This window comes from Chionomys nivalis, chromosome 1, assembly GCF_950005125.1.
Source record: "Chionomys nivalis chromosome 1, mChiNiv1.1, whole genome shotgun sequence".
Classification (NCBI taxonomy): domain Eukaryota; kingdom Metazoa; phylum Chordata; class Mammalia; order Rodentia; family Cricetidae; genus Chionomys; species Chionomys nivalis.
In genome coordinates, this window is record NC_080086.1 from 121,468,065 (window position 1) to 121,489,964 (window position 21,900).

General features: G+C 47.4%; 1 protein-coding gene across 1 annotated transcript; it reads left to right on the forward strand.

The window, feature by feature from the left end:
• The first annotated feature begins 338 nt into the window (after positions 1-338).
• Positions 339-21,670, forward strand: Abcg5 (ATP binding cassette subfamily G member 5). Its single transcript, XM_057783618.1, has 13 exons — positions 339-481; positions 1,077-1,198; positions 5,941-6,077; positions 6,157-6,255; positions 8,614-8,746; positions 10,129-10,268; positions 11,343-11,472; positions 12,205-12,418; positions 12,520-12,725; positions 13,546-13,684; positions 15,405-15,590; positions 19,724-19,836; positions 21,334-21,670. Exons 1-13 carry the CDS (start codon positions 339-341, stop codon positions 21,525-21,527), a joined length of 1,956 nt encoding a protein of 651 aa, XP_057639601.1. The 3' UTR covers positions 21,528-21,670.
• Positions 21,671-21,900: the final 230 nt, after the last annotated feature.

Below are 21,900 nucleotides of genomic sequence, written 5' to 3' on the forward strand. Positions count from 1 at the left end.
TTCCCTGCTACTGGTGGGCCGGTGCTCTCTCTGTCTTCCTTTCTTAGAGCTGGGCCACCTGTGCCCTCCTCTGTGCCAGCCCTTTCTCCCAGCATTCCTCTCTGGCAAGCCCTCCTACAAACACACTGTGTGTTCTGCCTATTGCCGAGATAAGGACGCTCTGGCTAAAGGTACATCAGATAATGGCATGGGTGGCCAAATCGGTGTCCTGCTGTCTCACAAGGGACTCCAGGGCTGGGTAAGGTCAGACAGGGCACTCCCACTGGCTCCTCAGTTGAAGCTACTCTGGAAAGGGACAGGGCACTAGAAAATTTACTTCCATTTGCTTCCTGCTGGCCATGAGTGAAATGCCCTTTCTGAGACCGGAGAGTGCCGGAGGGCCTCACAACAGAAGTTCTCAGAGATCCCTGGAGGAGGGATCTATTACTGGCTCGGAGGCTCGGCACAGTTTAGGTGTCTTCCACATCTCCTTCAGCGTCAGGTAAGAGTACCCCACTGCAGAAAGCTGGGCCTGCCACCCTCTCTGCCCCCTTTTCCCACCAAGTGGGTGGATGGGCCTGGGGGCTTTGGGCTGCCTGTTTGGCAGATCCGGGTGGAAGTAGGCAAGGCTGCCAGCGGGCAGAGAGTGAGTAGCTCCTCCCTTGCCCATTTGCTTTGCACCAATTTCTGTTATTCACACCCCTTCCTTGGCTTGTCCACCACCTGTCCTGCGTAGATAGAGAGGGCTTGAAAATTAGGGGTATTGGGGGCACAAGGTGGAAGGAAGTCTGTTGAAGAAATGCAGGATTGACTTCAAGAATAAACATGGTGCAGGTTACCAGCCCACAGCCAGACGGAGAGACCCAGTATTCAGGGCAGCTATTGGGAGGCACATTCCTTGGGTGGTGGCCAACTGATAGTCACAAGACTTTCAAGGACTGAATAGCAGGGCATAGGAACTGAAATAAAGTTGTCGAATTGTACAGTAGCAACTGGGCTACTGGGATGGGCTGGAGTTGGGTTCTGGGCTGGGAAGCAGGGGCCTGGCCTTTCCAGGGCCTTACACTGCTCTTGCCCTTATGGAACTTACTTTAAAGCAACCGCGTCGGGCCGTGGTGGAACGTCAAATCCTTCCAGCAGCGGTGGGACAGGCAAATTCTCAAAGACGTCTCCTTGTACATCGAGAGTGGACAGATGATGTGCATTCTAGGCAGCTCAGGTAAGCAGCTGGAGGGCGCATCCACTTCCAGGGAGGACTCCAGGGAGGCTGTGGCTTGGTTTAAGGGCCATGTTGAAGGAACGAGCTGAAGTCTGTGGAGAGCAAGCCATGCATCTGGCGCTGGAATGAACTCTAACGGCATGTCTGTGAATGGGCCCTGATACCAAGGGAAGCCTTGAGAAAAGTCCCTGGGAAGAAGGGAAAGTCCTGCCTAACACGTAAACAGCTTGTTTGTTTGTTAGATTGGTTGTTGGTGGTGCTGGAGATCAAATCCAGAGCCTTGGGCATGCTAAGGAAGCCATCTACCACCAAGCCCCAGCCCCAGCTCTATTTTCAATTGGTATTTCCACTTCTGGAAAGTTCTTGTCAAGATGTGCAGCAGGTGGAATTTTACTCATATTCTTGATCCCACTGCCCTTTTTTACAATGTGATTATCAGACACACAACTGAGAAGAGAGAATACTAAAAAAGAATTTGTGTTAACATCAAGTCTTATCTGTCAGTACACTATGTTTTTAGTTTTTTTATGTTTTGTTTTGTTTTGAGCCGCATTCTTAAGGACTGGGACCCATGTGTATTCCCCATGCCTTTCTCTTCTTCTCAGGGGAAAGTTTACTATTTGGATGTGGCTTCCATGTTTGTTTTTGTGTTCTTGCATTAGTGAGTCATTATCTTTGGAGGCATTTCCTCTGCTTTCACTGCAAAGCCTATAGTTGTAGTCCTCAGACTTCTGGCCCCTGGGGAGGACATACACTGGCCCAGAAGAGGGGCTCAATGTTCACAACAAGGGATCATCCTGCACATGTTAATTTAAAGATTTTGACACATCAGTTCCATAAGACCCTCTTGATTGAGAAACTGGTTGCAAATCGTTGGCATTTAACCCACTGCCCACTCGCCTTGCTCTTTCCTAGAAATAGGCAACGTTAAGTCTGTGGTGAGAGTCAGGGGTGGCACCGTCAGGACAGAGCTGAGTGAGTCTCCCAAAGCCCTGCAACACAAGCTTGTCCCCCATTGTGGAAACAAGGACAGACCTGGTGGGTCTGAAGAGATGGCTGTAGCTCTTGCCGGGTCCACATTGGCTCTCACCAGACAGAGTGGATGAAAGATAGCCCGCTGCCTGGACCTCTCTGCCTTCCTGGTTCATCACGCAGTTGCTCGCTCTCAGGTGTCGTCTTGCAAAGGTGCCGTTTACTATGTGGTGTGGCCGGACGCCGGTCCCTGCAGCTGAACAGATGAGGCTATCCTGTTTTGAACTCTAAGTCTCCAAGACTGTGGACACACACACACACACACACACACACACACACACACACTTCTACACATTGCCCAGCCTCAGCTGTCCCAACTCAGGCATTTTCCTACAGTAATACAAAATGGATTAAGATGTCCAGCCTCAAATCGAACCCATCCATAAAGCATAGCTGTATGGTAATTGATTAAGATGAAATAAGATAATATGATGAGGATTAAATGAAAATGAATTCACTGACTGTCTCAGTCTAATTGGGATACTGAAAGAAAATATTATATACTGGGCCGGGTGGTGATGGCGCACGCCTTTAATCCCAGCATTCGGGAGACAGAGGCAGGCTGATCTTTGTGAGTTCAAGGCCAGCCGGGTCTACCAGTACAGCCAGGGCTACACAGAGAAACCCTGTCTCAAAAAGCCAAATATATATCATATGCAGCGTGACTTATGAGCAATAGTGTGCATTTTTCACACCTCAAGAGGCTGACACACAAGGGCCTACAGGTCTGATATGTGGTGAGAGCCATAGTATTAGCTGTTTGTGGGCAAAAACACCTGGCAGAAATGATTTAAATAACAAAAGATTTATTTTGGTTCATGATTTCTGAGGGTTCTGTTCCATCATGGTAGAACAGCCTATACCAAGATGGAGAGGAAGCAGAGGGAGGATGCAGGAAAGAACCGTGATAAGACATACCCAAGGAGCACCCCCAGTTACCCATTTCTCCCAGCTTGTCTCCTCCTTCTAAAGTTTCCAGAACCTCCCCCAAAGCACTGACATCTGGGGATAGAAGAGCCTAGGAGAAGGACATTTCATATCACACTCACAACAGCTGGTTTCTTCATAAGCAGTTACTTTCTGGCGCTGTTCACATAATCAAAGAGTTATGGTATCTCTCCTGGGCCTTTTATATTTTAATTAGTTAATTAATTAAATTCCATTGTGTATGTATGTGCAGGTACATGTGTTTGTGAAGGCCAGCAATCAACTTTGGGTGTCTTCTATCTTGTGTATGTAGAGACGGGGGTCTCACTATGTCACCCTGGCTGGCCAGTAACTTGCTTTGTAGACCAGGCTGCTCTCAAATCCACAGAGATCTGTCTGCCTCTGTCTCCCGAGCGGGGGGGACTTAAAGTTATGTCCTCCCATGCCTGGCTTCCCGTGTTGTTTTCTGAGATACGGTCTCTCTCACTTTTACCTAGGACTTACTGATGCATCATCGAGGCTGGACTACGAACATGCCTCGCCATGTTACAGTGAGCAGTTTTCCAACCGACCCATCTCCCTGACCCTCAACCTCTTCTCTAAGCACACTGACCCCAGTCTGCTTCCAATATACTTCCTTATGCCATTTCAGCCACCTGGAGACTTGTGTGTGAGAGAGACTAAGAATCTGTCTCCAGAGTGACATCCTGCTACGCTGTGTTGTAAGTTAGTACTTAACAGTTAGTGAGAACTGGAGGAAAGAGAGAGTTGGGGGAGAACCCCGAGGATCTCCACGTGAAGCTGAGAAGCAGCAGCCTTGCTAGTGGCTGTGAACAGCTACAGGGACAGAGAGAAAGAAACGACAGGCAGAAGTAGCAAACACTGCTGCGGGAACCACATAAGAGGCCTTTAATGCTCTGGTAGAGAAACAACACAAGAAGGCAGGAATCATGTTTGGGGAGTCAGGGCATAATCCCAACAACTCATTGGGGTCACTCCTCCTCTTTCTTCTCTTTCTTCTCCACTTCCTCGCCTCCCCTTTTCCTCTCTCTCTCTCTCTCTCTCTCTCTCTCTCTCTCTCTCTCTCTCTCTCTGTGTGTGTGTGTGTGTACGCTACAGGAGGTTGGACCAAGTGTTCTACAGCTGAGTCGTTTCCCTAGCCCAGGATTCATTTTTTTCTTTTAATACAAGAAAATGGTTTTATTCCTACCCTTTCTTTCCTGTAAAGTTTCTGACAGTTTACCCTCACGGTGATAATAAGACCTTGCAACTAGCGAAGCCGTTGCGCTAACATCCATAAATACGGGTGGGGAGGCGACACCCATAGGTTTCTCCACGCGAACGATTCTTTCAATGCCACGAAAAACAATTGCAAACAGACCCCACAATACACGTGGGCAGAAGGGCAACAGAGTGTGTCTCGTGCACACTGAAGTGTAGTAAACAACACATTATCAACATTTATAGGGCTTACGTTAGAGCGATGACATCTGAAAGCGACCTTCTTCTTAAAGGATGTGGGATGTGGTGTTCTCCTTTCTACCCGACTCTGCCTGGGCACGCATGCAGTCCAAGCTTAGGACAGATGATGACCACCACAGGAGTTTGTCTTTGGACCCCTCATGATAAAAGCGGCTTCCACAAAGCTCCTGAATAGAAGATCTTGTATTTGTGTGAGCTCCTCTGTCACCTCAAGTACCAGGCTAGAACTCTGCAGAGATGTTCTTGGTAGCAACTGGCTAGCTATGGCCAAGGCTCTTGGTGCAGGCTGAGGTCAAATTATTTTCCCTAAAGGCCTCTTGGTGCAGGCTGAGGTCAAATAATTTTCCCTAAAGGCCTTCAGTGCCCCTCAGCCGCTCAACACTCGCGGGAGCTTGTTGAAAAGTGGAGTCACATTCATTAGTTTTGAGGGGCTACATTTTGGGGTCTCAGACCAAAGGTCAGAAGGTTCTGGCAATGTCAGAATCAGGTCCTAAGGAACCACAAAAAGAAAGCTAGGCACCAGGGACTAATTTAAGTACCCTGGCTTTCCTATTCTGAACCTGTATTTCTCTTTCTTTTCTTTTTTCTTTTCTTCTCTTTTCTTTTCTTCTGTTTTCCTTCCTTCTTTTTTACTTCTTCCTTCCTCCCTTTTTTTTCCTTTCTTTCTCCTCCTCCTCTTTTTTGTTTTTTGTCACAGGGTTTCTCTGTCCTGGAGTTCACACTCTGTAGACCAGGCTGGCCTCAGTCTCACAGAGAAACGCCTGCCTCTGCTTCCTGAATGCTGTGATTAAAGGCACGTACCACTACTGCCGGGCTTGTTAATATTATTTTGAACCTGTATTTTCTTACTCCAAGATGTTTTCTCCACACTTATTTATGCATGTGTGTACATGTACAGGCAAATGCTTGCCATGGCATGCATGTGGAAGCCAGAGGACTACTTCTGGTAATTTGATCTCTGCTTCCACCATGTACCTCTGGGACTGAACTCAGGTCCTTGGACTTGGCTGCAAATCCCTTTACTTACTGAGTCATCTTGTATAAAGAACAAATACAAAACACCTTCAGACGCGAGTTCCAGTAAAGGACAAGAGAGCTACTTTCTTGTTGCCAAATCCAGAAGACACTTGCACGTGATATTTGGCCTCTGTTGCTAGGCTTGCCCCCCTTCACTCAGGGGCTTTACCCAGGGCGCCATGGAGAGGCGCAGCCAGAGTTCCATTGAGAGGCATAAAGGATCTGGAGAAGTATCCCCATTCTCCTACGGAGGCTCCTCCAGGGCTTTCTTTTGTCGCCCTCAGGCTCGGGGAAAACTACCCTGCTGGACGCCATCTCTGGGAGGCTGCGGCGCACTGGGACCCTGGAAGGGGAGGTATTTGTGAATGGCCGCGGGTTGCGCAGGGACCAGTTCCAAGACTGCTTCTCTTACGTCCTGCAGGTGGGTGCGACCCCGGCCCGCCTCACCCCTCGCCCCCACCTCCGGGGCTCCGACGACTCTGATGTCCCCTTTCCTGCAGAGCGACGTCTTTCTGAGCAGTCTCACAGTGCGCGAGACGCTGCGCTACACAGCCATGCTGGCCCTCCGCCGTAGCTCTTCGGACTTCTACAACAAGAAGGTACAGTAAAACTAACAGTGAAGGCCACTTCCCAAGGGCCAAGGCCCGGTACCTCAGAAACCCTCTCCTGCCACCTCCCCGCCCGCCCATTTTCATCTTTTTTTTTTTTTTTTAATTCTGCTCACCTCCGCCCTAAGTGGCAGTTACAGGAGCTGTATGAACACCTGAAATGTGACCAGTCCAACCTAAGCCTGGTTTGTTAAGATACCCCTGGGTCCTGTCCTTCCATCATGTGGCTTCAGGGAATCGAATTCAAGTGGTCAGGCATGGTGGCAAGTGTCCTTAACCACTGAGCCATCTCATCCTGAAGCAACCTTATGAAAAGTAGACTAAGTTTCCTCCATGAAGAAAGGAACGATGGAGTCCTCACTCCAGTATGTTTGTTAAATGTTTGCTTAGTTTCTGTCTGGACTGTGAAGACCTGGGAACTCCCCAGGGAATAAGGACAGGTAGGGCTGTCACCCCAAAAGGCACAGCTTCCTAGGAAGTAGGCTTGTTACCAGACCCTTGGAGACAGAGCAGGCTGCTTTCACTTAAGAATCCTGACAACTCTGGGAGGTGGTCTCTAATTCTAGAGGAACCCAGCCGTCACGGAGTGCCCCTCATCTGTCTTTTCCCCTAAGGCTATTACATGGGTCCTGCTTCTCTAAATTATTATCTGGTCTCACCTCTGGCTGGCATTCAACAGGCTTGCTCAAATACAGTATCTCGCTTGTGTCCGATACCGGCCGGGGTGGGGGCTTTATCTTCTTCATCCTGATACTGATACACCTATGCCTTCTAACCCCATCAGACTGTATGAAACACTCTGGAGTCTGAAAAAGACATCTGTATTCTCCTGGAAGATGGGTGTGCAAAAACATGCTCAAATGGCCTGGTGGTCCTAACCAAGTCACACACACACACACACACACACACACACACACAGACCGCAGCTCACGCTCTCTCTGCTTGCTTTGGTATTTTTTTATTCATCTATTTATTTTACATGCCAACCACAGCCTCTCCCTCATCCTCTCCTCCCAGGCCCTCTTCTTCATTTCCCACCCCCATCCACCCCCATCCCCCCTTTCATCACCATTACGGGAGCTGGAGAGATGGCTCCGTGGTTAATAGCACTGGCTGTTCTTCCAGAGACCGAGGTTGGATTCATAGCACCCACATGTCAAGCAAAGCTCGGGTCTAGGACCCTTCGACCTGATTCCGAGAGGAGACTTCTTTGCCTGGCTTCCCCTTTGCATCCTCTATAGGCCAGGGCTCTATTTCTGCTGGTGACTACCTTCTCCCCTCCGGTTCTCCCCTCCAAAGTCATCTCTTCTCCTGTAGCTGCACTGTGGTTATTTTTCCAAAGCAATGTGCTGCTTTCTTTCTTTCTTTCTTTCTTCCTTTCTTCCTTCCTTCCTTCCTCCCTCCCTCCCTCTTTCTTTCTTTCTTTCTTTCTTTCTTTCTTTCTTTCTTTCTTTCTTTCTTTCTTTCTTTCTTTCTTTCTTTCTTTTCATTTTGAAATGGGCACAATCTCGCTAAAGGTGACCGGGAGCAAACTCTCTGCTATACTGTCTCAGCCTCCCCTATGCTTCCCCCGGGGCTGTCTGCAGACTGGGGGATCAAGGAAGGGGAGCAGTGGAAGTAGAGGTTTTTCCAAAGGTCTCTGGGGGCTGCAGTAAGCTGAGGAAGGGACAAGGGAGAAAAGGCAGCCTTCTTTGAAAACCAGTGAGGATTATTTTTATATGTTGTTGGTGTGGAAAGCCGAGATACAAGGAGCTGTAGGTGTGAGCGGAATGAAGAGGGCTGGTGAGGGACTTGGAAGAGTGGAAGAGGAGCGGCGGACATGCTAGGCACCCTTTGAAGCTTCTAAAGCAGATCTGAGTAAAGATTGGAGAGGCTTTTAATTACTTTTGGAAGCTGGATTATATTCCTTTGATGTAAAACCGCACCATGATTGGTCACTTGGATCTCTAGGACTTACTAGGGTTACAAAAGAGAAACGGGGGCCACTTCAAACCAAATTGGATATTTTTAAAGCACAGAAAATATTTATGATAATAAAATCTCAAAACCCAAACACTTCACATAATCTATATCATAATTATGCCTTTGGGATTTTTTGATGCAAGAATGAATATTTTGTGTTTCCTGGAACTTAAAAACACTTATTTAAAGCTGGCCTATGTATTAGCCATTAAACTGAGGTGGACTTTACTGGCGTGGGCTTTTCTTCCCAGGGTTTGGTGAGTCTGAAAGTGGCCCTCTCAATGACACTCTAAGAGGAGCATTACCCTCCTGGGCCGTCGCCTGCCCGTAACTGAAGTGTCAGCCATAGTTACAGGTGGCAGGCCTGGAGTTTTCTGTCTCTTACAGGTGGAGGCGGTCATGGAAGAACTGAGTCTGAGCCATGTGGCAGACCAAATAATCGGCAATTATAATTTTGGGGGAATTTCCAGTGGCGAGCGGCGCCGAGTCTCCATTGCAGCCCAGCTCCTTCAGGACCCTAGTAAGTGGGACACAGACCTGCTCCCAGGTGCTCCCAGGGTACCCTCCATGTGCCTGAGGCACCTCCTTATCTTCTGTATGTTTGAGGGCTTTCTTCACAGCCCCCAGTGAAGAAAGGTTTGAGCTGGATTGAAATCTCTGACGTTTCCCAAACCAGAGACCCCAGTTTTGGGAACTGCTATGTAGTTTGTTTCCTGATGAGAGTCTCTATTTGGGGGGACAGTCCTCAGCTTATCGCAGTTCACCCTCACAGTGAGGTGAACGTGATATACACTCGACAGTACTTTGAATTTTAAACTTTTCTCAGACTAATGAGAAATGGTAGCACCTTCTCTCGCAGCAACAGTGAGCCACACTCCTGATTGGCCTTGTGGGGACACAACTGGTCCTGCAGTGTACTGTGTTGACCAAGCTACCGTGCTCAGTAGGTTAGGTGGATCAAATGCATCTTCAGTCTATACTGTGCCTTTACTTACCCATGGGGTTATACTGGGTTACTATGACAAGGACCATTTGCATTGACCATCTCCTAAGAGTATCCCATTTGTGATATCCTGTCTCCAGGTGTGCTCCAGAACCTTCCATGACTATGAGGCCCACCTTGTCTAACTTATGAGGGCAGCTCCATTGTGCCCTGTAGGGAAGGCCAGTGAGTTCTGGTATTACTAGGAGTGCTTATGTCATGGGGAAGTGTTTATGAGTTGGCACAGTGTATACGCCATGGGGAAGGCACTATGAAATGAGGCAGCCGCCCCCTGTCTCCTTCTACTTGGTGACAAACCTCACCACGTATATGCACCCGGGTGAGGGCATTTTGCACCTGAACTCTTTCTTCACCCCATGGTAGAACAAACCTGCCTCTTCTAATGGATGCTTGGTCACAAGATGCTAAGGGGCCCTCGTCACTTTCTGGGTAGACGTAAGCTACAGTTAAACTTCTAAAGAACCCGACCAACGCCTGCCCATCCACCCCGCACCTCAGACGCTGTTTCATTTATTCTTCTGCTGAGCACAGACCCCATTAGTCCTGATAGAAAATAAGACTGGGCTAGATAATTGCTAGCTAGTCTACTCAGCCTCCCAAAGGCTGCCTGCTAGCCCTGTTTGCTGCCAGTGTCCCCTGCAGGGAGCCCAAGTAGTCCAGAGTACAGAGAGGCCTGACCTGGTCGCTGTCCTGTCTCCAGGTGTGCTCCAGAGCTGAGAACTAGGCCCTCCCAGGTCAGGTTCTATCTCCTGGGCTCAGGCGGAAAGCCCGTTTCCATGCAGCTACTTCTCGTCACAGTTTGCTGCAACAGCTCCATGGAAGGCTGCTCAGAACACTGAGTTTTGAGCACAGAGCATGCTGGGCAGTGGTTCAGACGTCTGACCCTTCTTTGCCGGCAGAGGTCATGATGTTTGATGAGCCAACCACAGGACTGGACTGCATGACTGCGAATCAGATTGTCCTCCTCCTAGCTGAGCTGGCTCGAAAGGACCGCATTGTGATCGTCACCATCCACCAGCCTCGCTCTGAGCTCTTCCAAGTAAGGGGATGCCCGTTTCTCATATCGCTCAACCCAAGAGGAGTAGGTATAGTGTCGTGAACCAGGAATGACAGGGCAGGGTAACAAGCATGGACCAGTGATTGGAAAAGCAAGGGGCCCGGTTTACCTAGTGCACTCCGAGTCTCTTCTATATACTAACTCATTTGGTCCACAATCATTTAGTCCACAAGGCAATCCTGGGGCCAGGGATTCACATATACACTTAACAGAAGAAAAGAATATAACTTAGAAATGCCTCAAAATGGAGCAAATATCACACTGTTGGTAAAACGCCGTCAGTGGCAGCTTGAGGAAGATGTCTCAATTGGTAATGTGCTTCTTTATGAGTTTGGATTTCCCAAGCCCATAAAAGCTGGGCAGAGAAGCACATGCCTGTAATCACAGTGCTGGAGAGGCAGAGACAAGAGAATCTCTGGGGCTTGCTGGTTAGCCAACAAGCCCCAGTGCCAGGTTCAGTGAGAGAAGCTGTCTCAAAAGTAAGGAGAAGAATTGAGGAACACACACACACACACACACACACACACAGAGAGAGAGAGAGAGAGAGAGAGAGAGAGAGAGAGAGAGAGAGAGAGACCTTCCTGGCAATGTGGCTGGTATCATGGCCCATTTAGCTACCAAAGCTCTATTTTGTCTCAAAAATCATAGATTTTATATGCAAAAGAAACTCCATTTGATCCCCAGTATCCTTTTAACTATCCACAATTAGTTGGTTTCTTATAGATGAGGATCTAATATTTCAAACACAGCCAATACACATAACACCTCTGGTTGCTCAAGGCCACTCTCAGTGGTTTTTCTCTACCCAAATGTGATGCTAGGCCCAGCACCGTAGAGCAATACTCACCATGCACAGAGGTAACCCAGGCTGGGAACCAGAGGGATGTCTTCCCTTGTCTCCAGTGGACACGCATGTGCGCACGCACGCGCGCGGGCACACACACACACACAGATGCAGGGCAGGGTAACAGAGGACTAACTGGCTGCCTGGAAGTGTATTTCCCTTAAGGACATGGTTACCCGAGCACACACTAACCCCGTCTGCTGTCCAATCAGCACTTCGACAAAATTGCCATCCTGACTTATGGAGAACTAGTGTTCTGTGGCACGCCGGAGGAAATGCTTGGTTTCTTCGATGGCTGTGGCTACCCTTGTCCTGAGCACTCCAACCCCTTTGACTTCTACAGTAAGTGCTTTAATGTCCACCAGCATGGCTGTTTAAAAGTCATTTTAGGTTTTAATTATTTATGTATTTCTGTGTGTGCTGTGGTCTACATGTGAAGGTCAGAGAACAGCCCTGAAGAAGTCAGGTCTCTCCTTCCACCACGTGGGGCCTAGGGATCAAAGTCAGGTCATTAGACTTGGTGGCAAGCACCTTTACCTTCAGCCCTAAATCTTCTTTATCTTTGATTTCCGTGATACTGACCCTTCCACGTTTTTATTTTTGTTTTTGCTTTTTTTTGTTTTGATGGCTTTATTTTTCAAGGAGTTAATTCGGCAAGTCAATTAACTTGTTGCCCAGATTTACCAGAGAATAAAATGGGGCTTCTCTCTTAGACTCTGACAAAGTTGAGTTTCTGAATTGTCCCAGGCAGTTATTATGGGATTCTCATTGCCTCTCTGGGTAGCTGTAGACATTCTAATGTATCAGGCGGTCGTTAAGAGAGGAGCTTCTCTTCTGGGATAGGAACAGAACAATTGATGAGTCAGGTATTGTGATCCATTCAGTGAGGGCATGCGTGCATGTATGTGTTTGTGTGTGTGCGTGCACATGCACATGTGTGTGTGGTGTGTGTGTTCATGCACATGAGTGTGTGTTTGGTTTGTGTGTGTGCATGTATGTGTGGTGTGTGTGTGTGTGTGTGTGTGTGTGTGTATTTAGAAACACATGGGTCATATCTTTTGGGGAAACTTTTAGTGGACTTGACGTCAGTGGATACCCAGAGCAGAGAGAGAGAAATAGAAACGTACAAGCGAGTCCAGATGCTCGAATCTGCCTTCAAAGAATCGGCAATCTGTCACAAAATCCTGGAGAATATTGAAAGAACAAAACACCTGAAAACCTTACCCATGATTCCTTTCAAAACGAAAGATCCTCCCGGAATGTTCTGTAAGCTGGGTGTCCTCTTGAGGTAAGAGCCTAGAAAATACAGCCAAGGCCCATTTTAGGTCTTTATAGACATTTACCAATAACGAAATAAAAGGAATTAAAACTGGCTCGTTTGGTTTTCAGGCGAGTAACGAGAAACTTAATGAGAAACAAGCAGGCGGTGATCATGCGTCTTGTTCAGAATCTGATCATGGGCCTGTTCCTCATTTTCTACATTCTCGGCGTCCAGAACAACGTACTAAAGGGTGCTATCCAGGACCGTGTGGGGCTGCTGTACCAGCTTGTAGGCTCCACTCCGTATACCGGCATGCTCAACGCTGTGAATCTGTGTAAGTGTGGGAGGTACATCTCTTTCCCCCCAAATTCACCTGCTCCAGCCGCTGCCTTCCAAAAGCTCACCATTATAAAGGTATTTCTCTAAGCTGAACTTGCCCCATCCCCGGTTCCCCAGGGAGGGAATGAGCAGTAGGATCACCTTAATGCAGGTGGACATCAAGTGGACACCCCTGAGGGTCGAAGCACCCAGAAAATATCAAAGTGATGCAGCATTGATGGTGTAGAATTTGGAAGGAGCTTTTTAGAAGTTCACATCTGAACATGTTCAGTTTGTGTGATCCAAGCTACCAAGCGTGATTCTGCTTTGGAAGAGCCAGCACCTAGTTTTTCAACCCAATGGGGACCCTGAAGCACTGGACTGCCTGGTGCTTCAGTTTGCTTCAGGAAAATAGGCTTGGAGGCATTTCCGAAATGGAATACCAGCCACAGGGAAGAGGGGAGAACAGCGTTTGGAAAGCCAGTCCTAGATGGGCCCGAGGGGCAGTGAGAAGTCTCTGTCTTTCCCAGGCTTTTCTCGCCTCTGGGAACCAATATCCTGCCAGGGAGGACACAGGGCCTCAAGTCACCCACTCGTGCCCCTCTCTGCTTTATTACTTTCCAGAGAAGAAAGTAAAGTGTGGGGTCTTTGCTACTGCATTGGCCCCTAGGTAATGTGAGAATTTTGAGGTGGGAGGGTTTATTATCCCATGATTATGGAGCCTACCCGGCTGCCTTTCTGATCCAGCCCTGGCAGACCTCAAGTTAGCGTGGGTGGCCTTTCCTCCCTCGGTGGTGTCGTGACTGACTGTTTTTGGAACATGACTTCCATGCCAGTTCCCATGCTGAGAGCTGTCAGTGACCGGGAGAGTCAGGACGGCCTGTACCAGAAGTGGCAGATGCTGCTGGCCTACGTACTGCACGCGCTTCCCTTCAGCATTGTTGCCACCCTGCTTTTCAGCAGTGTGTGCTACTGGTAAGGTGGGGTTCAGGGGCACTGAGTTCACCTGGGCCAGGCTCCCCATGGAGGGCTGGTGGGATCCAAGAGCAGGCCAGCGAGACTTATGCCAGGGAACAAGTCCCATGGTCTGATGGGCTGGGCTAGAGAAGAGTGCTCACAAGGAGCTGGGACACGGGGACAGGACGTAGGTCGCCTTTCCAGGCTACAGCAGCCCCAGCAGCTTGAAGTTTTGTTTACGGACCTGGAATGGGAGCTGAGTTTTCTTCCTGAGAATGGAGAAGAGAATGAAATTGGGAAACGGAGAGAGGAAGTAACTTAGAGATTTATGACAGTCGTGATGGACTTGCCACTGGACCCCGAGATGCAAAGAGAAAGCTTTAGCGGATCTCAAATCCGCTAAGTCACAGTGGCGGAGTGGAAGAGCAGATCCAATTGGTACAGCAATATGCTGTGCTCACTTCCGCTCCCGCAGTGAGCAGGGCTCTGAGGAGGAGGACGGTGCAGAAGTGGGCAAGGAACCGAGCCAGAGGGCTGGGGACATGGGGCAGAAGGCCATACTTGAAAACCTCAGTATGTTTTTGGAAGTCGAAGATTCTGAGCACTACTGAGGGTAAGGCACAGCAGGTGACTGAGGTTAGGAGACAGAGGGCCACTGACTAGGAGACATTTCTGTGGATGGCTTATCAAGAAAGATAAAAGACAGTGCGGGGGGGGGAGGGGATTAGAGTGGAAGGATGATCCTTGTCCTCATATGATAAAATCATCAAAGGTGACAGAATGTTTGTAAAAACCACAAGGCTATGACTTGAGAAAAAACTCACATAATTAAAAAACATGGTGAACTGGGCGGTGGTAGCACAGCACGGTGGTTAATCCCAGCATTCAGGAGGCAGATGCAGGAGAATCTCTGTGAGTTCGAGGCCAGCCTGGTATAGAGTGAGTTCCAGGACAGCCAAGGCTACACAGAGAAATTGTCTCAAAAAACAAAAACAAACGCATAACAAAACAAAACCAGGGTGATTTGGGCAAGAGGAAAGGGAGCCTTCAAGACTGACTGGGAGGGCATAGACAAAAAGTGGGGAGTTCTTTTTCTTGCTCTACAAATGGACTGATGGACCCGCAAGACTAATGAGAGTTTAAGACACACTATTGCTGGGGAGAACAATTTGCTGAAAGACATTTACAAGAAAAATGTACAGATACAAATTAGCTTGTTACAAGGACATGAAGGTCAAATCAAGGCTCTGAGAATAAAAGACACTAGTGAGGTTGAGCGGGAAGGAAAGGCACGAGGGCAATGCAGTGAGCGATTTCACACGGGCAATAATCCTACTGAGTAGCGATGGGCTCGGGGCAGCACAGTGGGTGAGCCCTCGGCATTAGGGTAGGAATGGCAGGTAGAACACAGTCATTAATGAAGAGACCCAGAGAGTTCAACAGCCCCACATCTGCCAGCCCATATGACTGTTGTCTAAGCAATTTAATATTTTGCCACAAGAGCTAAAGATGTTCTAACAGGCAATTCACACTGAGTTGAAGTCAATGGAAACAACTGTGGTAATAAGGGGGCTCAAATGTCGGCTTGTTCCAGAAGAGGACTGAGAAAGGGGAATGCGGCTTGCCCTGCTAATTCCACCTCCCACTAGCCAGCAAGGATTTATTCACAGGAGGCAAGTATGGTCTTTTTCTTAACTCATGTGCGTGGAGAGAAAACTAAAGACCTGTGTTTTTCTAGGACTCTGGGCTTGTATCCTGAGGTTGCCAGATTCGGGTACTTCTCTCTTGCTCTCCTGGCCCCCCACTTAATTGGAGAATTCCTAACTCTCATGCTGCTTGGGATGGTTCAGAACCCCAATATTGTCAACAGCATAGTGGCTCTACTGAGCATCTCTGGGCTGCTTATTGGATCTGGACTGATCAGGTAAGGAGAACTGATTCAAAAGACTCAGTCAGGCATGGCTTGTGGTCGAGGATCACCTAATAATGGCTTCCATAGAGCAAACCTTGTAGCTCAGGCTGCTTCTATGGCTTGTCAACTTTATTGTTTTAGACCTTGAACTGCTCACTGTTTGTTAATATGATGTCTTTTATTGGACATCAGGACACAACAAGATAAGCATATTATTGATGTGACGCACATGTAGCAAGCTAATAAAACAAGAGAAGGAAACCAATCTAGATTCTCTTAAGAAAACTCACAGCTCAATTTATAGCCAGTGTGCACATTAGCTCCTATCTAACTGGTAAACGTGAGACTTTATTCCAGTTCTCAATTGGGGTGTATGTATGAGTACCTGCATGTATGTATGTGCACCATGTATGTGCTGGAGCCTATTGAGGCCAGAAGAGGGCATAGGATTCTCTGAAACTGGAGTTACAGGGTTGAGAGCCACCATTTAGTGGGTGGTGGGAACTAAATCCAGGTCCTCTCCAAGAGCAGCCAGTGTCCCTAACTGCTAAGCCATCTCTCTAGAACTCCCTTCTCTGATAAAGGGAATGGGGCTTGCCCTGCTAGTCCACTCTCCCACTAGCCAGCAGAAGAGGAAAGCACGGTCCTCTGGAGTTAAAGTTAGATGAGGAAAGCATCATAGACAAAGCGCTAGTCCAGAAAGAATGAGGACTAGTGGACATGCGCACATGTTAACACTATCCTTGGGTGATATTTAATTCCTCACCACATTTGATTTTATAAATTTTCCTTTATATATCATTTTGTAACCAAGAACACACAGCCATACAGCACACATACTTTTTACATTTAGTAGCAAAAAAGGGTCAAAAAATTTAAAGAGTAAAATCTGTCCAGGCAACACTACACGTGGGCACCAGTTAGTAAAGTACAAGCCCAAGGGGACGTGATGACTTTGTGAGGTGGCTCAGTGGGAAAGGGCTTGCTATAAAGCATGAGGACCTGAGTTGGGGTTCCCTGCACCCACATAAAAGTTAGGCATGGCCTGTAGCCGCAGCACTTAGGATAGGGTATGCAGAGACAGGAGGACTGCTCTGCTCCCCCCCCCCCCAAAAAATCACAACCTTTAGGTTCAGTAGGAGACCCTGTCTCATAGGAATAGAAGAGAGAGGCAGAGAAGAACACATGGCTCATGTGCTGAGGGGCACACACATGAGCAAGCACATACATGTACACATGCACACAGCTCCCACATACAACAAAGTCAAGGAAGAAACATCAAGAAGAACGAGCATCTATTTAAACGTAATTCCACTTATGTGAGAGTTGGAGGAATTTGTTTTCCAGTAAGAAAGTCAGGCTTGGGCACGGCTGCTCGGGGCTCGCCCCCAGGAGGATGCTCACAATGTCCATGCTCCGTGGAGAGGGCTGATCCTGGGCTGCAAGCCTCCTCTGTTGCCTCGCTGCCATCTGATGGTGAACAAGTCACTTTTTTTTCTGTCAAAACTGGTTTCCTCATTTATAAAATCTTGAGATAAAGAGCTATGTCTTCAGGTCATGGGGTCAATGGGAGGACCAGTCTGAGAGCATGCCATGAGCTGTCAACACTAGAGCATATGAGGGCGAGCTACCACTGGGCAAAGCGAGCTGTTCCATCCATGAAGGACACTTTTTTATTACACTCTATTTGTCTCTGCGGCTGAAGTGGGTTGGTGTCATCTCTGAACATGGTGCGAGTCAGCCCAGAGGTTCAGGATCAGGCCAGTAAGGTCGACCTAAGGGTGAGCGACGTCTCCTCTTTTATATGTTCAGATCTTAGTGCTGGTCAGTCTGGCACTATTGGTTTTGCGGGAAAGGGGATGATGACTCTTTAAAGGGATACCATGGCCATCATTGGCAAACACTCTCATGTTCTTGGCAAAACCTCCACGTAGCAAGGCTGCACAGACAGGCATCTGTTGGTAAACAACCCATGGCTCCTCCCTCTTGAAGGCAAGCCAATACTTCTGTGATGGAGTCTTGTGCCTTCCACTTTGTTTCCCTGTCACCTGTACAGAACCTGCCTTCTGGCCCCAGGGCCGAAGATGCTCTCTCTGAAGCACGCCCCCCGCCCCAGCTGCACACATGCATGCGTGCATACACACACACACACAAACACACACACATGCACACACGGACCACCTTGCATTGAATCCTTTCTCTGTATTTAAGACCACAGTCTTGAGAGCAGTAGCATGTCTCATTCATTGGCACAGTCTTCCTCAGGGGCCAGCCCATGATATAGAGCCAAGCAAGTGTGGAACACATCATTTGTTGGGTTGAGCGGATAAATGGATCACTTTCCGTGGGTTGCCACACAGGGCCCAGGCACTGGCCATGTTGGTTTCCTTTCTGGCATCAAGCCTATGTGCAAGTGGAGCATATATGTCTTGTGGTTGGCCCGGTGCACAAGGGGACATAAGGGCATGTGCTTCTGACCTCAGAGCAGCAGCGTGCAGCAGGGCAGCCTTCCTCCAGTGGCCGCCACCCTGTGCAGGTCTTGGCCATCTCATACTTGAACTTTTCCCACAGCCTCCTCTCCCGGTTTTGCCAGTCTCCCCTTATTCTGGTCCATTCTACTTTGTTGGTGTTACACTTATTTCCTGAAAACGGTATTTCTACTCGGTCAACTCATTTTGAGACCCTGATGCCCTGCTTCTGGTGTCGCTCCAAGCTCACCTCCCTCGGCTCCCAGTTCCCATTCTCTGCTCTAGCTTGGAGAACTATTGGGCCCCAGCAGTGGGACCAGTGGCCTGTCCTTAGGCCATTTCTGCCTCAAAGTGGCCTCTCTCCTCTGTAAGCTCTTCCCATGTCCCTAACCACGCTTTCCAGCCCACAGTCTGCCATCTAGGAAAACTGCCAGTACCTGGAGTCATGGGGCTCGGGGACCACGTGGGAATAGTTGAGACAGTAAATAAGAATGGTAAGGGTGTAATGATCATGTGGTATTGTAGCCTATGCACTCCTGGAACCCACAGTTCACTTCTGTGTATTTTTGTGGTATTGAGGATGCGTAGTCCATGTCCCTAACTACATTAACAGTTCTTCAGGGATAGGATACTTAAAAAAAAAATCCCTAAAGCACCTAGGATTAGAATCTTATAAAGAGAAATTATTTAATATAAATTTAATTTATGTGTATGGATGTTTTGCTGGTGTCTATGTCTGCATACCACCCGTGCGCCTAGTACTTGTGGAGGTCAGAAGAGGGTGTTGGATCTTCTGGAACTGGAGTTACAGATGTGAGCTAGGTGTGAAATTGAACCCAGGTCCTCCACAAGAGCAAAAGGTGCTCTATTAAGCCATCTCAGCAGTCTCACGGTGTATTTTTGCTGATAGAAACTATATAGTGCTCCAAGAGGCAATCAAACTTGGCAGGGCATTTCTCCTGAGACAGACTGGAGAGGAGCATGTTTTTCCACTGGGATAAAGGAAGGCACGAAAGGGAAAAACAACAAACACCAAACAAAAACAAAAACATCCCTCCCCCACAAAAATCCAAACCAACGACAACACAAAAACCCTAAAACCAAGACTCAAGGAAGAGTTTCTGCTTGCAGGCTCCAACCTCCCTTCTTGGACACTAGTCTGGTCCTCCCGCCACCCTTAGTCAGATGTCACAGTCTTCACCTAATGTAGTATTACCAGGTGTATGATTGCTTGCATGTTTATATAGTAATGTTGAGAGAGACAGAGAGAGCCAACAAAGGGTCATGAGAGTCTCTAATGAATCCAATCCACTGAAACGGCTGCCAGGGAGGTGTTAAAATGACGAAGCACCATGCTTACTGACATACAACAATAACTGAGTTCTATTTGGGAGACTAAAGATCATCGAGAGTGTGAAGAGCCTGGTTCTACATTGGGCGAGTTTCACAAACACACACATTTTCTATCCTGTCACCAAAATGTCTTCCGTCATTTCTGATAATGGGATATACTCACAGTTTTCAGTGTTGTTTGAAGACTTCATAGTATGTATCACTTTTACAATAGAGGTGGAAGATTATATTTAGATTAGAAAACATAAAGACTGCTCTTTTTATATAGTAAGACTATTTCCTAGAGTCTACTGAATTTTCTTTCTCTTTTTTCTTTTTCCTAAGAAACATAGAAGAAGTGTCTATGCCTTTTAAAATCTTGAGTTATTTTACATTCCAAAAATACTGCTGTGAGATTCTTATTGTCAATGAGTTCTACGGGTTGAACTTCACGTGCGGTAAGTATCCTATTTCACAGTATTATTTTTTACATGCTGTTCTAAGTAGGCAATCTCCTAGGGAAAAGTATTTTTGGAAGAAATACGAGAGAGAGAGAGAGAGAGAGAGAGAGAGAGAGAGAGAGAGAGAGAGAGAGAGAGAGAGAGAGAGAAGACAACTTTGGATTTTCTTGGATTTTGTCCTTCCTAGCTGCCTATTTGGTTCTCTCACTGGGACCTGGGCTCTCTGATTAGTCTGGGCCGGCTGGCCAGCAAACCTCAGGGATGCATGCCTCCCCAGTGCAGGGATTATAAGTGTGTGTCACTATGCCCATGTTTTATGTGGGTGATCAAACTCAGCCTTGTTTTTGTGGCAGTCACTTTCCTGAATAGGCTATCTCCTCAAACTCTTAGAAATGTTGTATTTTTATAATACAATTTTCAAACCTTAATTTGAAATAAAGCCCACAATTTTTCTCTCATTTAAAACAATTTTTAAAGAGATTTATTTGTCTGTGAATGTTTTGCCTACCTGGATGTATGTATTCATGCTGTATGAGCACTTGGTTGCTGGTGGAGGTCAGAAGAGGGTGTCAGATCCCCTGGGACTGGAGTTACAGACAGTTGTAAGCTGCTATGTGGGTGCTGGGAACCGAACCCAGGTCCTCTGCAAAAGCAGCAAATGCTTTTACTCTGAGCTGTCCCTCCAGCCCCAAGCTATTTCTCTGATTTTTTTAAAGAAAAGTATTCATGGGCTGGAGAGATGGCTCAGAGGTTAAGAGCATTGCCTGCTCTTCCAAAGGTCCTGAGTTCAATTCCCAGCAACCACATGGTGGCTCACAACCATCTATAATGGGGTCTGGTGCCTGCAAGCATACACACAGACAGAATATTGTATACATAATAAATAAATAAATATTTTTTAAAAAAGAAAAGTATTCACCAGTCAAATTAGTTTTCTGTCAACAGTGAATAGTTTAAGGACACTCGATATTCTTAGAAAGAGACAGGTCTACGTGATTGCTAGTATATTCTAGATAGGCTCAGTTCCTATATCACTGAACATACCAAAGCTAGCTAATGTGGCCTTTTGCTCCCCAAACTATGTACAGAATACAGATGGGTAAATCCATTTTTTTTAAATGACAAAGGTCAACCTCCAATTCCAAGACAGGGCAGTGGGAACATGGCCACTGGAAATCCCAGTGTACGGTAGAGTTTAGAGGTTAAATATTTTCAGATGTCAATACCAATAACTTCTAGGGTGTTTGCCGGTAGTTAACAACCAGGAACAGGGGGATGTAGCTATTCTCAAGAGACAATCAAATACTTTTCCATCTTCAAAACAAGCCAGGACCCCAGACTCACTCTTGCTTCATCTCACTGTGAACTCTGGGTTCGCTGAAATATCGTGTGTCTTTCACTAAGAAGGCTACTTCAAGCGCTGAACACTTTCTGAACATCAGGGAGAGATTTGTGATGAAATGCATCAGGGCTGACTGTCTGTCTCCTTGGCAGGTGGCTCCAATAGCTCCATGACAATTAACCCAATGTGCTCCATCACCCAAGGAATCCATTTCATCGACAAGACCTGCCCGGGTGCTACGTCCAGATTCACGGCAAACTTTCTCATCTTGTACGCATTCATCCCACTGCTTGTCATCCTAGGGATAGTGGTCTTTAAAGTGCGGGACTTCCTCATCAGCAGATAGTTAAGATGGCAGCCAGGAAAGGGTGCCTGCCACGGACCACAGAGGGGCGCCATCTGCTAACCATCATTCTGTTTGTGACCCTTGTATCTATCAGGCCCCCAAGGGCTACGGAAACTGCTCACCATCCCCCACCCTTCCAAGTTGTGGGGAGATGTGGGACTTGGAAAGTGCAACTGAACTGGCCCACGGATGTAAATAATAATAATTCATAAACCTATGGGAGATTAGTTTGACTATGTGTTTATTTCTGTACACCGAAAATAAGCCTGTTTTAAAAATCGTGTTTACATTTGATAAAGAATTTGATAAAACAAAAGTGTGTGCAATTACTGACTGATAGCAATCCAGGAAGTTCTGGGTTTGCCTGAGAAAG